Here is a 14,249-nt window from a genome sequence, read left to right as displayed (position 1 = left end):
AGAGTTTAGGAGGGAAAGATAATGGGTTCACTTTTTGAATGTTGAGTTCAAGATAAATACAGAAAACCAATTTGAGATGTCAAGTAGGCAGTTGGAGATTCTAGAATGGAGATAAAAAGTGAAGTTAGGGCTGGCTAAGTGGATTTGAGAATCATCCATGTAAAGATGATAATTGAATCCCTAGGAACTGATGAGATTGCTAACTGAAAGAATTTAAAGCAAGAAGAGAAGAGAGTTCAGGAAAGAGCCTTGGGGAACATCCATGGCTAGTGAGAGCTACCCAAATGAGAGAGATCTGAGTTTAAATCCTGCCTCAGACACTAGTATGCCTCAGTTTTCTCATTTGTAAAATGAGGGTGATAATAACAGCAACTTTCTACCAGGATTGTTATAATGATAAAGCAAGATACATGTGTAAAGAGCTTTGCGAACCCAAAGCAGTATATAAATGCCAGCTATTATTATGAAGATCCAGCAGAAATGAGGAGTAATCAGACAGGTATGAGAACCTGGAGAGAGTAGTGTCATGAAAACCAAGAGAAGAGGGTGATTGACAGTATCAAAAGAGGTAGTGAGGAGGACTGAGAAAAGGCCATTTGATTTGGCAATTAAGACATCACCGTAACTTTGGAGAGAACAGTTTCAGCTGAAGATAAGATTGGAAGCCAGACTGCAGAGAATGAGTGAGAAGAAAGGAACTAGAGGCTCTGATTGTACAGACAATCTTCTCAAAGAATTTAGCCACAAAAGGGAAGAGAGATATAGGATGATTGTTAAGGGGATGGAGAAGATATGGGCAGGATTTTAGGGAACAGGAAAGCAGCTAGCAGAAAGGGAGAAACTGAAGATAATTGAGAGAATGAGGATAAAAAAAGGTGGTAAGGGTCTGGAGAATTCATGTTGGAGGGGCTTATCTTGGCCAAGAGAATTATGAGACAAGAGTGAGGGAGGAGATAGTGGATTCTTAGAAGGTATCTATCTGAAATGAGGAAGGGAACTCTTAGCAAATGACATCGTTTTTCAGTGAGGATGGGGAAGGATAGGAAGCCATGGGAGGTTTGAGGAAGGATGAAAAGGTCTGGAAAAGCTGCTGTGATGAGTGGAACAATGAGTTAATTATGGAGACATAAAAAGTATTTATTGCCTTACTGCAGAGAGGGTTCACTTTCATCAGCCCTCTAATACTTAGTAGCTGTTTGACTCCATGGGCAAGACGCTTAGCTGAGACTTATTTTTCACATCTTTAAAAACGGGCCTGGGCAGTGGATTTCAGTAGACTTGGATGGAGGATTGTCATTGTAGACTTCTTGTAGCTCAACAAGAGAAACAAAGGCCAGGGGACCAGGGGTGCTTGCACTGGGCATGCAAGAGAAGAATCAAAAGCTTGGTGGTTTTAGCCCCCCAGGAACTGAGTACAGGAAGTGGCAGTAGCAAAGAAAACCCTGAAGCCGCAGGAAAACCAGCCTGACACTGATGCTGTTTGACACAAACTACAGGAAAGGTGGTAGCCGCAGGAGCCAGAAGCAAACCAGAAGGTTCCCCGCAAAGCAAACATTTTCGCCCTCCCCTCCCAGCTCCACTTCCTCAGTGGGGTGGGGGCGGGGGAAATTGGCTTTGGGCATCGGTAGGAGTCCACTTTGCAAAGCCTCCGGGCACGGTTGAGCTAGCGGTGGGAAGTGCAGGTGTACAGACACGCTTTTCTCTCCATACCAAAACTGGCCGTACCCACTGAGCATGCGCGGTGGTCCTACGACTCCTAGTCCCTCCGGGTTTTGCTGGAGGCCGAACTGGGAGGAGCCGAGGCCGAGGCTTTGAAGGTGGCCGTGAACTCTAAATAAGGTAGAGCCTCGGTGCCATGCAGAAGGGAGGGAGGAGCAGGGCGGGGCCAGGGAGGAGGGCGGGGCCAAGGGCTAGGAGGAGCAGAAAAGCTTCTACCGCCCACAGCGGGCCTTAAGCCTGGGTCTCTTTACCTGGGACCACGTGCCTGTCTCGGTGCTGAGATGGGCTGGACCTGAGGCGGGGCACCTGGTGCTACTGTGGTCGCGGGAACAGAGACCCTGAGACTTCTTCTTTTGGGGGTCGACTTGTGGGGCTCGACCTCATTGCCCACTAACGAGGCTGATATAACGCGCCTGGGTCCGAAAGACCTGAGTTTAATGACTCCTGACGCTTTATTAGCTTGTGTGACCTCTGGCAAGGCACAGCCTCAGTTTCCTCATCTGTAAAAGGGGGCTAATAATAGCACCACCTACTTCCCAGGGTGGTTGTTATGTGGATAAAATGAGATCTAGCATTTGTAAAGCGTTAGGTAAATAAATTATGTATAGATAATAGATCTAGATGTCATATAGCTATATCTATTAATAATTATCTATAACTATGTAGAGCTATGGATTTGTCTATAGGCGTAGATCTATGTCAGATATAGATAGAAACCTGTCTATAATTTATTTACCTAGTGCTTCGAGGTTTGCAAAGTTTTACAAATGCTCTATCTCATTTTATCCACACAACCAGCACCCTGGGAGGTAGCTTTTATTATTAGCCCTCTTTTACAGATGGGGAAACTGAGGCTGTGACTTGCCTGAGGTCACACACGAACACACACATATATCCATAAATATCGATCGATCGATCTATCTCTATCAGAGGGGTCGACTCAGGGCTGCTGAGCCCCTGAACGGTGTGTGTGTGGTGGGGGGGACACGCATTGGTACAAAAGAGTCACACTATATTGGGGCTTGAGGGGGAATCTTGGGGACCATCTAGAACCCCATCCGCTCCTTTCAAAGACCAGGAATTTCAGGCCCGGGAGGTGGCCAGGTTCAGAGGGGGTCGGGGTCCCGGGCACAAGAATCGGCCTCCAGGCCCAGAGGCTTCTCCCCGGGCATCCTCCGGGCTTGGAGATCGAGACGACATCGTTCTGACGCTTCGCCCTCCTGGCTTCAATAAAGTCCTTCGGCCACTGGGGACTGAGCATCGCTGGGGGATTCTGGCGGGTACCAGGGGAGCCGTGCACACGTGGGTGCCTTTTTCCCGTGGGAGAAAGTGGGTTAGATAGATACTAAGAACCCCACTTCACGGGGGTCCCAGGCACGCTTCTCTAGCCTTCCCACGAACCCCCGGCACTTCTCCCTCCAATTTCTGACCGCTGGGGAAGAGGCCCAATGTGCGACTAGTAATCCCGAAGCCCGGCCTCCCTCGCGCTCTCGTCAGCCTGCTCGGCAATGCCCGCTCCGCCCCTATGCTGGTCTCTAACACAAGTAGCCCGCAGGGAGCCAGGGAGGAGAGGGGAGGGGCTGCGTGGCTTTTCCGGAAGAATTGGCCCCGCCCCTCTGCTCCCTCGCCCCTCCCTCCCCGAAGCTGCTGGAGGTTCGGAATCTGAGAGCGCACACACTCCTCCCCCCGCCCTCCCGCCTCGCTCGCCTAGCTCCGGGCTCGCGGCCCCGGCTAAAGCCCGGAGCGGATTGTAGCGAAGCGGTGGAACGGCCTTGCTTTGCTCCTTGCCTGTTTAAAGTCGCCGAGGCTGGGCATGCTCAGTAGGCAGGCTCGGTTTGGGTCTACAAGTCGGAAGCTTGTGCACTGCTCCAGCGCCGAGCCGCCGCGGGGAAAAAATGGAGCCGTTCACCAGCGGTGAGTGGTGCGAGCTGAGCCACTGCCCCGCCGCACGTCCGGTGCACTTGGCCCGCGTGGGGGGGGGGGCTGCCACCTCCGCTTCCTGGCTCACTGCCCTCTGGGGCGGTGGGGGGCGGGGAAGGGGCAGGGGCTGCAGGGGCAGGCTGGAGGCCGGGGAGCCGGGGAGGAGGGCAGCTTCGCCTGCAAGGCCTGGCCCCTGGCTGCCCGCTGAAGGTCAGCCCCGCGCCCGCCTCGAAGGAGGGGTGCGGCTGGCAGACGGACCTGCGGCATTTCCACCCCCCTGCTCCCGGGAAGCCCCGGTGTGGGCCGATGGCAAAGTTACTCCTCTGTGCAGCCCAAGTGCCCAAAATGACAGAGGCTGGGAAGAAACTTGGGGAGTCACAGTGGAACTCCCCAGAGTGATGTGGGGTGGGAAAGGTGGCACCTAGTAGGCGCTTAGTAAATGTTGATTGATTAATAATTGATCAAGGCGCCTGCTCAGCCTCCCGGCGCAGCCCTGATTTGCCAAAATAGAAACTTAAGTGGGTGCAGGAAGGCTTTCACTGGGAGTGAGGAGAGGTGGCAGCACCATTGGAGGGATGGGGAAACTTCAAAAGGACTTTCTTCCCTACCTGTCCCACTGCCAAGGCGGGTTTCCCGCATTGGTCCCATCCTTTCTGCCCTATGTATGCATAACCCCAGTCCCAAAGCCCCTCCAGCAATGACAGCGTCCCAAACCAAATGGGCTTTGAAACGCCCACATAATTTTAAAGAGCTTTTCGCCGTGGTGCTCAATGTGGTCCGTATCTGAGCCCTAGACCTCTGTAGTTTCTAGGGCCCTCCACTGTGATGAGAAGATGGATGATTTGTGACATCAGGTAGGACAAAACAGTTTGGGTACTAACTAGGGCCCGTTGTCAGATAGACTTCGGTTAAGTTTGCTTCAGAAACTCTCTAAGTCCTATCTATGTAAAACCAACTACTTTCACTTTAGATAAAAGTGCTGGAGTCTTAGTTTTGGGTTGTGCTATTGCAGTAGTTGGTGAAGTATAGAATTCAGTGAATAGGTTTGTTTTATTTTTTTTAAGCAGGAAGTAGATTTAACTACCTGGGGAGAACTTTTATACCAAAACTTCGGTCACTTTCATTATTCTCCAGGAGTTATTATATAGTGTTCACTTTCATGTTGACAGGTATTTTGAATGTGGTTGAGGTGGGGAACTGAGTTGGTTAGAGCAGGAGGCTAGGATCTGGTTCCTGTAAAGACTGGCTTCAAAAACATGTTTTTTTCCATTGCACCCTCACCCCCTCTCTCCTCCCCGTATTCTAAAAATTGTGTGCCGTTGGTCATTAAGGAGACACTGAGTTAGAGAGTGTGGGTGGCTTTGTGCACTCCCAAGCACACATTCAAAGTTAATGCCCTGCTGACTGATTCTGCTTAGTAAGTAGTAATCTATCTTTCTGGTAAAGTACTGGTAAAGTAGATTAGTCTTAGCAACTTTGAATTTTGAATTTCCTTTCCCCTGTAGGTATTATTTTATTTGTAGTTTTGAGGATCTTCTAGTAAAGTTATTTAACATAGACTTTTGTGTTTAATACAGATCTTTCATACTAAATCCTTTAAAAAGATAATTACCTGTACTATAATTTCGATCATAGGCTCAGTAGTTTTCTGTTTTGAAGCATAATGTGTGGAGCACCATAATTGTACAACTAGTGGTGTTTTATTTACAATCTCCTCCCATTTCAGTAAGTAGTGTCAAAAACTTTTATTTTATAAAAATGAAGAAAAATTCTTAAAACTAGTCCATTATTCCTTGTCCCTCACAAACAAAACAAACCACAGTTTAATGTAACATACCTGTAGGGATCTGGATTTAGGAATTTTGAAGAATTCAGTCATTTGGGAGTGTGTTGGCAAATTTTAATGCCTAAAATGTAAGAAATTGGATGTCTAATTCTTTTTCTATTGCTTTTTTCAAATTTTTGAATAATAAGATGTCTTTTTTTAAAGGATGAGTACTCTGGGAGGGAGGTTTGTCAAGTCTTCCTTAATAAGAATAGAAAATTAGAATGCCTTGCTATTGTGGTTAGGAATTTGGGATAATCTCCAAAGATAAGGATAGTACCATTTATTTCATAACATTGCATTAGAATTTCTTAATGTTGTTGAACATGGCATGGAACTGTATTCATCCACCTCTCACCCATGGGGGGAAGGAAAGTGTGATGTTTCTTTTTTTTCTCCAGGTCTAAAATGGGTCATTGCAATTCATCTAGTCAACTGTTTTTCAGTGTTGTTTTCTTTTACATTATTGTGGTCATTGTATATATTATTCTACTGGTTCTCTGCTTACTTTGCTTTATATCTCTTTCTACAAGTCTTCTCATATTTCTCTGAATCCCTCATTTTTTTCTTGTATGGGGCAAAGGGAAGAGAATAAGCATTTATGTAGCACCTACTGTATGACAGGCACTGTACTAAGGGCTTTACAAATCTTGTCATTTTATCCTCACAGCCATCCTGTAAAGTAGATGCTGTTATCCAGATTTCACATTTGAGGAAACTGAGGTTAACAGTGACTTTTCCAGGGTCACACAGCTAGTAAATGTTTAAGGCTGCATTTGAACTAAAATATGCTGTATTAATACTCCATTAAATTCTTATAACACAATTTGTTTAGCTAGTCATGTTTTTGATAGGTTACCCGCTCAGTTTCTAGTTTTTTCTTTGTTCGTCTTTGCACAGTACCTTGAATATTCAATTAACATATAATACCTATTGTGTGCAAAGTAAGCTGGGGACATTGGGGATACACAGATGGAAAGGGAGTCTGAATATTTGCCATCCGACCCATACCTTTTAAGTAAATACAAAACTAAGTATGTGCAGAATAAATTTTAAAGTGGAATGCTGTTGTGCTATGAGAAATGATGGGCAGAATGCTTTCGGAAAAACTGGGAAAGATTTACATGAACTGATGAAAAGTGAAATGAGCAGAACCAGAAGAGCAGTGTACACAGTAACAGCAATATTGTATGATAATCAGTTGTGAATGACTTAGTTATTCCAGTAGTAAAGTGATCCAAGATAGTTCTGAAGGACTTATGATGAAAAATGCGATCTACCTCCAGAGAAAGAACGGAGAGAGTCTGAATGCAGATAGAAGCATGCTTTTTAAACTTTATTTTTGTCTATATTTTCTTTAATAACATGATTAATATGGAAATATGTTTTGCATGACTGTATATGTATAATCTATATCAAATTGCTTGACTTCTCAGTGAGGGAGGGAGGAAGGAGGGACAGAATTTGGAACTCAAAATTTTAAAAAATGAATGTTAAAAATTAGTCATATATAATTGGGAAAAAATGAAATATTTAAAAATAATTTCAAGAGAGAGGAAATGCTAATAATTATGGTGAGATGAGAATAAACCCTGTGTGGAGGGTAGTACCTAAGCTGTGCTTTCCAGAAAGACTGGTATTATTCTGTTAGGTTGAGGTAAAGTGGGAGTCTGTTACAGACTTGGGCAAAGACATGGAGGTGAAAGATGGATTGTTGCATATGGGGAACAGCTGATAGGCCAGTTTGTTTGGAATCATGAGTACACGAAAGGGGGAGTAATACAAAATGAGGTGCAAAGGGTGGGTTGGAACCTGACTGTTCAGTTGTTTCAGCTGTGTCTAACTCTCTGTAACTCCATTTTGGGGTTTTCTTGGCAAAAATACTGGAGTGGTTTTCCATTTCTTCTTCCAGCTCATTTTACAGATGAGGAAACTGAGGCAAACAGGATTAAGTGACTTGTCCAGGATCACACAGCTAGTGTCTGAGGCCAGATTTGAACTCATGAAGATGAATCTTCCTGATTCCAAGCCCATTTTTCTATCCACTGGCCATCTAGCTGCCCTGGAACCTGAGTATAGGGCTTTAAATGTGGGCTGAAGATTTTACATTTTATATATTATTCTAGGGCAAGTTTTGTTTTTGTTTTTCGAGGGGGGAGTGGTTGCAGGGGAGGGTTTATGTTATTGGATCTGGGTTTTAGGATTATCAATTTATTATCTTTGTGGAGGCTAGATTAGAGAGGAGGGAGAGAAGAGACAGAGGATCAGTTGGGAGGCTCTTGCAGTAGTCCCTTGGAGAGAAGATAGAGACCTCTCCCCCAGCCCCTCCTGGGGAGGAGGATCAACTATGTAATTGTTCAGTCCTTCAACCTTGTCCCACTCTTTGTGACCTCACCGACCATAGCACAATAATACCGTTCTATCCACGGAGTTTTCTTGGCAAAGCACTGGAGTAGTTTGCCATTTCCTTCTCCAGTGGATTTAGGCAAACAGACACTAAGTGACTTGCTCAGTGTCACACAGCTAGTAAGTGACTGAGGCTGGATTCTAACTCAGATCTTTCTGACTCCGGGTTCATCACAGTATTTGCTGAGCCCAGGTGCCCCCAGATCACTGATACTTGGCAAACTGATTGAGAGAGGGAGGAATTGAGAACCTGAGGGATTGGAAGGATGGTGTGAGTTATTTTTTTGGACATGTTGAGTTTGAGTGGGCTGTGGTACATCATGGTGGAGATGTCCAGGGGACATGTTCAGGAGTTGGGAGTCATCTGCATAGAGGTGCATAGAATCCATAGCAGCAGAGGAGAGAATGTAAGAAGAGAAGAGGCCTCAGTACCCAGCTTTGGGAGACAGCCACTCTTAATGGTGAAGGGATTGGTTGATTTAACAAAGGAAGCTGAGGAGGAATGGGTCAGAAAGATGGGAGTAGGGGCTGATCAGAAGGGTTACAAACTGCTAAATGGTCAAGTGCAATGAGAATTTAAAAAAGACTATTGGGTGTCTTTCCTCTGTGTGTGTGTATAATACATAGTATATACATATAAAATAAATAAAATGATACATAAACTAGTTTTCTCTGTGTGTGTACAATACATAGTATATACATATATATGTTATACACACACATATTATTTATATGTTGTCTGCCCCTGTACAATTTTGGCTTCTTGAGGGCAAGGTCTGTTTTTGCCTTTCTGTTTCCCTACTTCTTAATAATAGTGCCTGACACATAGTAAGCTTTTAATAAATAAATGCATGTTGACTTGACTTGGTGATAATCTCGGAAATAGCTGTTTCAGTCAAGTGAGTATCAAAAACCAGATTATGAGAGGTTGGCTAGTGAGTGGGAAGGAAAGGAAATGGAGGTAACAAATGGAGACTTTTTTTTAGGAGTTTGTAAAAGGGAGGAAAAATATAGGACAATAGCTTAAAAGTATGGCAGTCAAGAAAGGGGTTTTAAGGATTGGAAGACTGAATGATCTGGGCATATAGGTGGTGAGACAGGAAGGATTGAAGGCAGGATTGGGGAAAGGTACCTGTTTTATCTCTATTTCCTCTGGACTCTTTACTTTGCCTTGTAACTATGAGTTATTCTATTACTCTTTTCAGGTAACATTAGCTTCAACTTCACTAGTCTCCCAAAGGTCCTTAAAGAAGGACTAATCATGAAAATTTTCAGGCATCCTGATTGTGGATGCCAGGAGGGATATTTTTGTTCACACTGTTAAGTAGTTGCTTTTTCTGGCCTTATTCATTATTAGTTTTTATTGAGCACCAGCAACATATAAGGCAGTAACCAAATGAGGCAAACTTTAATCAAATCTGTGTTTGTTATAGAGGACACATGTGAAAGTGCAAGGAAGCTTAATCATATGATAGCCAATTTCTGTTTGGGGGACACATGGTCAAAAAATGGGGCAATTACATACAGAGAGCCAGAGCTAACCAGATGAGCAGTCTTCATGCCCCGTTGGTATCCATGCAGTGTCAAAGCTCAGAGCTCTCAAAGCTCCCAGTAGCCTGGTTGGATCCCTTCGTGAACAGGATAGACAGGTATAGATCGTTGAGGTCTGCCTTGTTGGGTTGAGTATTCACGTAGATGAAATCACAGATCCATTAGAGTTAAAAATAGTGTGTACCTTCTCCCAATTAGAGTCTGCAAACTATAGGCCAAGGAATTTGACTTTGATTCCTGGGAAAATGTAGAACAGATTATTAAAGAGATGCTTGTCTGACATCTAGAAAGGGAAGTGACAATTACAAAGGCCATTATGCTTCATCTAGAACCGCCCATGCCACCTTAGTTCCTTTTTTTGACCAGATAAGCTAGTAGATGAGGGAAATGCTGTTAGCAAGGCTTTTGAGAAAGTGTCTCCTAATATTTTTGTGAGGAAGGTGGAGAAAGATGAATTAAGATGTTAGAACAATTTGAAGTATTTAGAGCTGGTTGGATATCTCGTATCTCTAAGAGTCATTATTTTGTTAATGTTTCTGTTATTTTTTGGCCAAAGGTCTTCAGGGCAGGTCCTCAGGGATTAGACTTGTGCTATTTAATTTTTTTTTAATCTATGCCTTGAATAAAGGCATTGGTGAAATGCTCATTAGATTTGCAGATGATACAAAGCTGGAAGTGATAGCTAACCCACTGCCTGACAAAATTGAGGTTCGAAGGGATCTTAATAGGCTAGAGTTGTAGGCTGAATCTAGATGAAAAATTCGTCTTAGATAACTAAGCCTTGTACTTCGGTACAGAAAATGAAATTCACTAAGATGGGGGAGGTGTGAAGGGAGGCATAGATTGGCAATAATTGTTCTGAAAAGGAGTTATAGTGGCCCAGTACGATTCAGCAGTGTGATGTGATAGCCAAAAAAGCTAATTGGATCTTTGACTGCATTAGCTTCCTGGAACTCCTAAGTGTTAATCCCATTGTAGTCTGCCCTTGTTAGATCTAGAGTGTTATATTCATTACTAGGTCTGGTGTTTTAAGACGGACCTTAATAAGCTGGAGAGTGTCCAGAAGAATGTGGCCAAGATGGTAGTGAATGACCTTGAGTACAAGGTGTGTGAGGATTAGCTGAAGGAACACAGAGAGAGAGAGAGAGAGAGAGAGAGAGAGAGAGAGAGAGAGATGTGAGTGTGTGAGAGTGTGTGTGTGTGTGTGTGTGAGAGAGAGATAGCTACATTCTAGTAGTCAAAAGGCTGTCATTGAGAGAAGGTTTAAGACTTGTTCTGTTTGGCCCAGGAGGAAGAGCCTCAAAACACTGGGTTGAAGTTTTTCTTAAGTTGTTTTTCAGTCATGTCCAACTCTTCATGACTCCATTTGGGATTTTCTTGGCAAAGATACTGGAGTGGTTTGCCATTGCCTTCTGCAGCTTATTTTACAGTTGAGGAAACTGAGGCAAACAGGGTTAAGCGACTTGCCCTGTGTCACACAGCTAGTAAGTCTAGATTTGAACTCAGGAAGAGTCTTCTTGAATTCAGGCCTGTCTCTCCCATTGCGCCACCTAGCTGTTATAATGAGCTAAATTTAGGCTTGATATCTGCAGAGATTTCCTAACCTTTACCCCTGTTCTACTTGGAAGGTGAATGGTTTCCCCTGCTTGGAGATTTTCATGCAGAAGCTTTAGAAGTAGAGGTGAGTCCTTAGATATAAGTAATTCAGAATAACTGGTTTATGCACTTTAACGTATTTCCATATTTACTCATGATGAAAAATGCTATCCACCTCCAGAGAAACTGATGGAGTCTGAATGCAGACTGAAGCATACTTTTTTTTTTTGCTTTATTTTTCGGTTGTTTAGTATATTATAATGAGAATTCCTTTTGTTTATGGATGGCTGCTGTGGGGCTTTCTAACTCTCAAATTCAGTGATTCTGGCTTGGTGTTCAGAAATGTTTTGACAGTGAATTTTATGCCTCATTAGACTGCGAATGCTGTGTTAGGAATGTTGGTATTGATCTATATGCATTTATCTCCAGTTGGTTTTGGCATCTATTATTTTAGGGTCTTTTGACTGGGGTACTAGGTTAGCATAAATCAGGCTCATTTCCCCCTCTATACTAATCCTAGGTGATTTGAAAGAAGGATGCCTTTATGAAACTCATTAAGTAAATAAATGCTGGCCTAAGAAAGCATCAACTTAAAATAAATTTCCTTTCTCCCTGCTCTCAGTCTTCTTCACCCTTCTCCTCTCCTCAGCCCAAAAGGATATGTTATATTCCAAAGTAGTTAATTATTTGGCCAAATCTTGATTCCATAGAATTTTTAAAGGGTTTGTTCTTTGGCTTACATATGGGAGTATATTTTTAAATATTTTTCCCAATTATATATGTAAACATTTTTAACATTCATTTTAAAAATTTTAAGTTCTGAAGTCTCCCCCTGCCTTCCCATCCTCCCTTATTGAGAAGGCAAGCAATTTGATATAGGTTGTACATGTGTAGTCATGCAAAACATATTTCCACGTTAGTCATGTGAAAAAAAAAAGATAAAAAAAGAAGAAAAATAAAGTAAAAAAAAAGAGTATGCCTCGATTTGCATTCAGACTCCATCAGTTCCTTCTCTAGAGGTAGATAGCATTTTTAATCATGGATAAATATGGGAATATGTTAAGGGTACATAAACTAAACAGAGCCAGTCTGAATGACTTCTACCTGAGGACTCAGCTCTACTTGTAAAGCTCTATTTTTTTTTCAGATTTAAATTCATTTAGGAATATTTCACAACTTTCAGGCAATTGTAGGAATTCTAAGCAGTAAATTAGGTATTTTTAGGTTTTAAGGCAGTCTTGTTATGGTTTTTATCATATATAAAGCTAGATGGAGTATTCCCTCTAGGAATAGGGTACTAAAAAAAAATCACTCTTTCCATGTGAAAATTATGAGCAAGTTAGCCTTTAATTTTGTGACATAGTAAATATAAATAATATATAATGTTAGCTAGCTTTTCTACAGCACTGTAAGATTTACAAAGCCTCTTGCAAATATTTCATTTTGTCCTCGTAATAACCCTGGGAGGTAGGTGCTATTATTATCCCCATTTTACAGATAAGCAAACTGAGGTGGACAGGTTCAGTGACTTGACCAGGATCATTCAGCTAGTAGTTGTCTGAGGTGGGATTTGAATTCAGGTCTTTCTGACTCTGGGTCCTCTGGCCACCTAGCTAAACTAGGAGATTATCTCTTTCATCTCCTCTCCCCCTCCTATCCACCCCCATTTCTTCTTTCTCCTATCCCTTAAAGAGTTCAGGAGGATTAGTGCAGAAAGAGTAAATTGTTAAAGGGAGTAGAATAGAAGTGGAACCACAATAGGAGTCAGAAAGTCTTAGCCCTGGCTTTGTCACTGCCTTTGCTGTGGAACTTCAAGCAAATCAGTTACTTCTCTATTTTTTTATTGTATTATGAGACTAGAAGTCATAGAATCATGGATTTTCTGTCTAGAGCTTGGAGGGGTCCTCAGACACTATTTAGTCCCAACACAACATTTTACAAATGAGGAAACTGGGGAATTTAAATGACTTCCCTGAGGTCACAAAGCATCAGAAGTGAAATTTGAATTCTAATTCATCATACCCTGACTACATCTTCCAAAACCATAGGGCATGGTGATGAGTATTATTCTTTTCATCTCTAATATCTGTAGGGCAGTCAGAGAACTATGGGTCTCAGTTCTAGGTAGCTCATAGGTAGCCCTAGTAATGATAATAACTAACATTTACATGGTGCTTACTGTGTGCCAAGCACTTTGGTAAGTACTGTACAATTATGATGTCATTTGATCCTGACAATAATCCTGAGAGGTAGATGCTATTCCCATTTTACAGATGAGAAAACTGAGACAAATAGGGATTAAGTGACTTGCCTAGGGTAGGAAACCAGTAAGTGCCTGAGGCTGGATTTGAATTCAGGTTCAAGTCAGATTCTTGACTCTAGTCCTAGAGTTCTATCCATTGCACCATCAAGCTGCCCCAGTACCTTTCCTAAGCATTGGGTTTGGGGAAGATGAAGAAATTTCAGGATGAGTAATTCCTTTTCTCCAGAAAAGCTGTTCATGGGTTGGCAGAGTATAAGCTGGTGTCAGCCCATTGCTTCAGGATTTTGGGTCAAGAGTTCTCCAGAGTTTAGGAGAACAGGACCCAGATTCTGTGGTAATGGATCCAGTGTGGCTTACACTGGTTAGTCTTCTGGGAGGTGATGGAGAAAATGCATATCTCGAGGTTTGCAGAGGAAGTTGACACACATGAAAGAAAGGTGGGGTGGAGGTACATAGGGTTTATGATTATGGAAACTGTAATCTCTAATCCTGTCCTTGACCTGGATTGGACTGAGAATCGTATATGTTAGGCTTGAATGGTGATGAGTTGTGTGATAAAATCATGGTTGAAAAGGAAATTAGTAGGACTAGTTGAGACAAAGAGTAGGAAAGATGAATAGAGAAACTGACATCAATCAGTCTACATTTATTAAGCTCCTGATATGTGCCAGGTACTGTGCTAAGTGCTGGGCCTTACATATGGAGGACCTGTGGGGATGTTAGGGGCAGCCATGTGAAGCATTGGATAGAGTGGTGAACCTGGAGTCAGGAAGACCTGAGTTCAGATGTGGCCTTGGACATATCTTTGCCAGGAAAACCCCAAATGGGGTCATGAAGAGTCAGACAGGACTGAACAACAAAATGAAGATGTTACAATATGATAGGGTCATCCCAATACTCAGAATCTGTTTGTGGTCAGTCTCATTGGCTTCTTTCATGCTCAGGCAAAATATTTTACACTACCTGCTA

General features: G+C 42.9%; 1 protein-coding gene across 1 annotated transcript in view; it reads left to right on the top strand.

Moving 5' to 3' along the window:
• The first annotated feature begins 3,414 nt into the window (after positions 1-3,414).
• The window catches only part of LNPEP (leucyl and cystinyl aminopeptidase), a 124,706-nt gene continuing 113,871 nt past the window's right edge, over positions 3,415-14,249 (top strand). The window contains exon 1 of the mRNA XM_021009147.2: positions 3,415-3,633. Coding sequence (XP_020864806.1) covers positions 3,615-3,633 — 19 coding nt within the window. The 5' untranslated portion in view covers positions 3,415-3,614. The remainder of the gene's footprint in view (positions 3,634-14,249) is intronic.

Source organism: Phascolarctos cinereus, unplaced genomic scaffold, assembly GCF_003287225.1.
Source record: "Phascolarctos cinereus isolate Bilbo 61053 unplaced genomic scaffold, phaCin_HiC Scaffold_4;HRSCAF=312, whole genome shotgun sequence".
Classification (NCBI taxonomy): domain Eukaryota; kingdom Metazoa; phylum Chordata; class Mammalia; order Diprotodontia; family Phascolarctidae; genus Phascolarctos; species Phascolarctos cinereus.
This window is presented reverse-complemented; position numbering and strand designations above follow the sequence as displayed.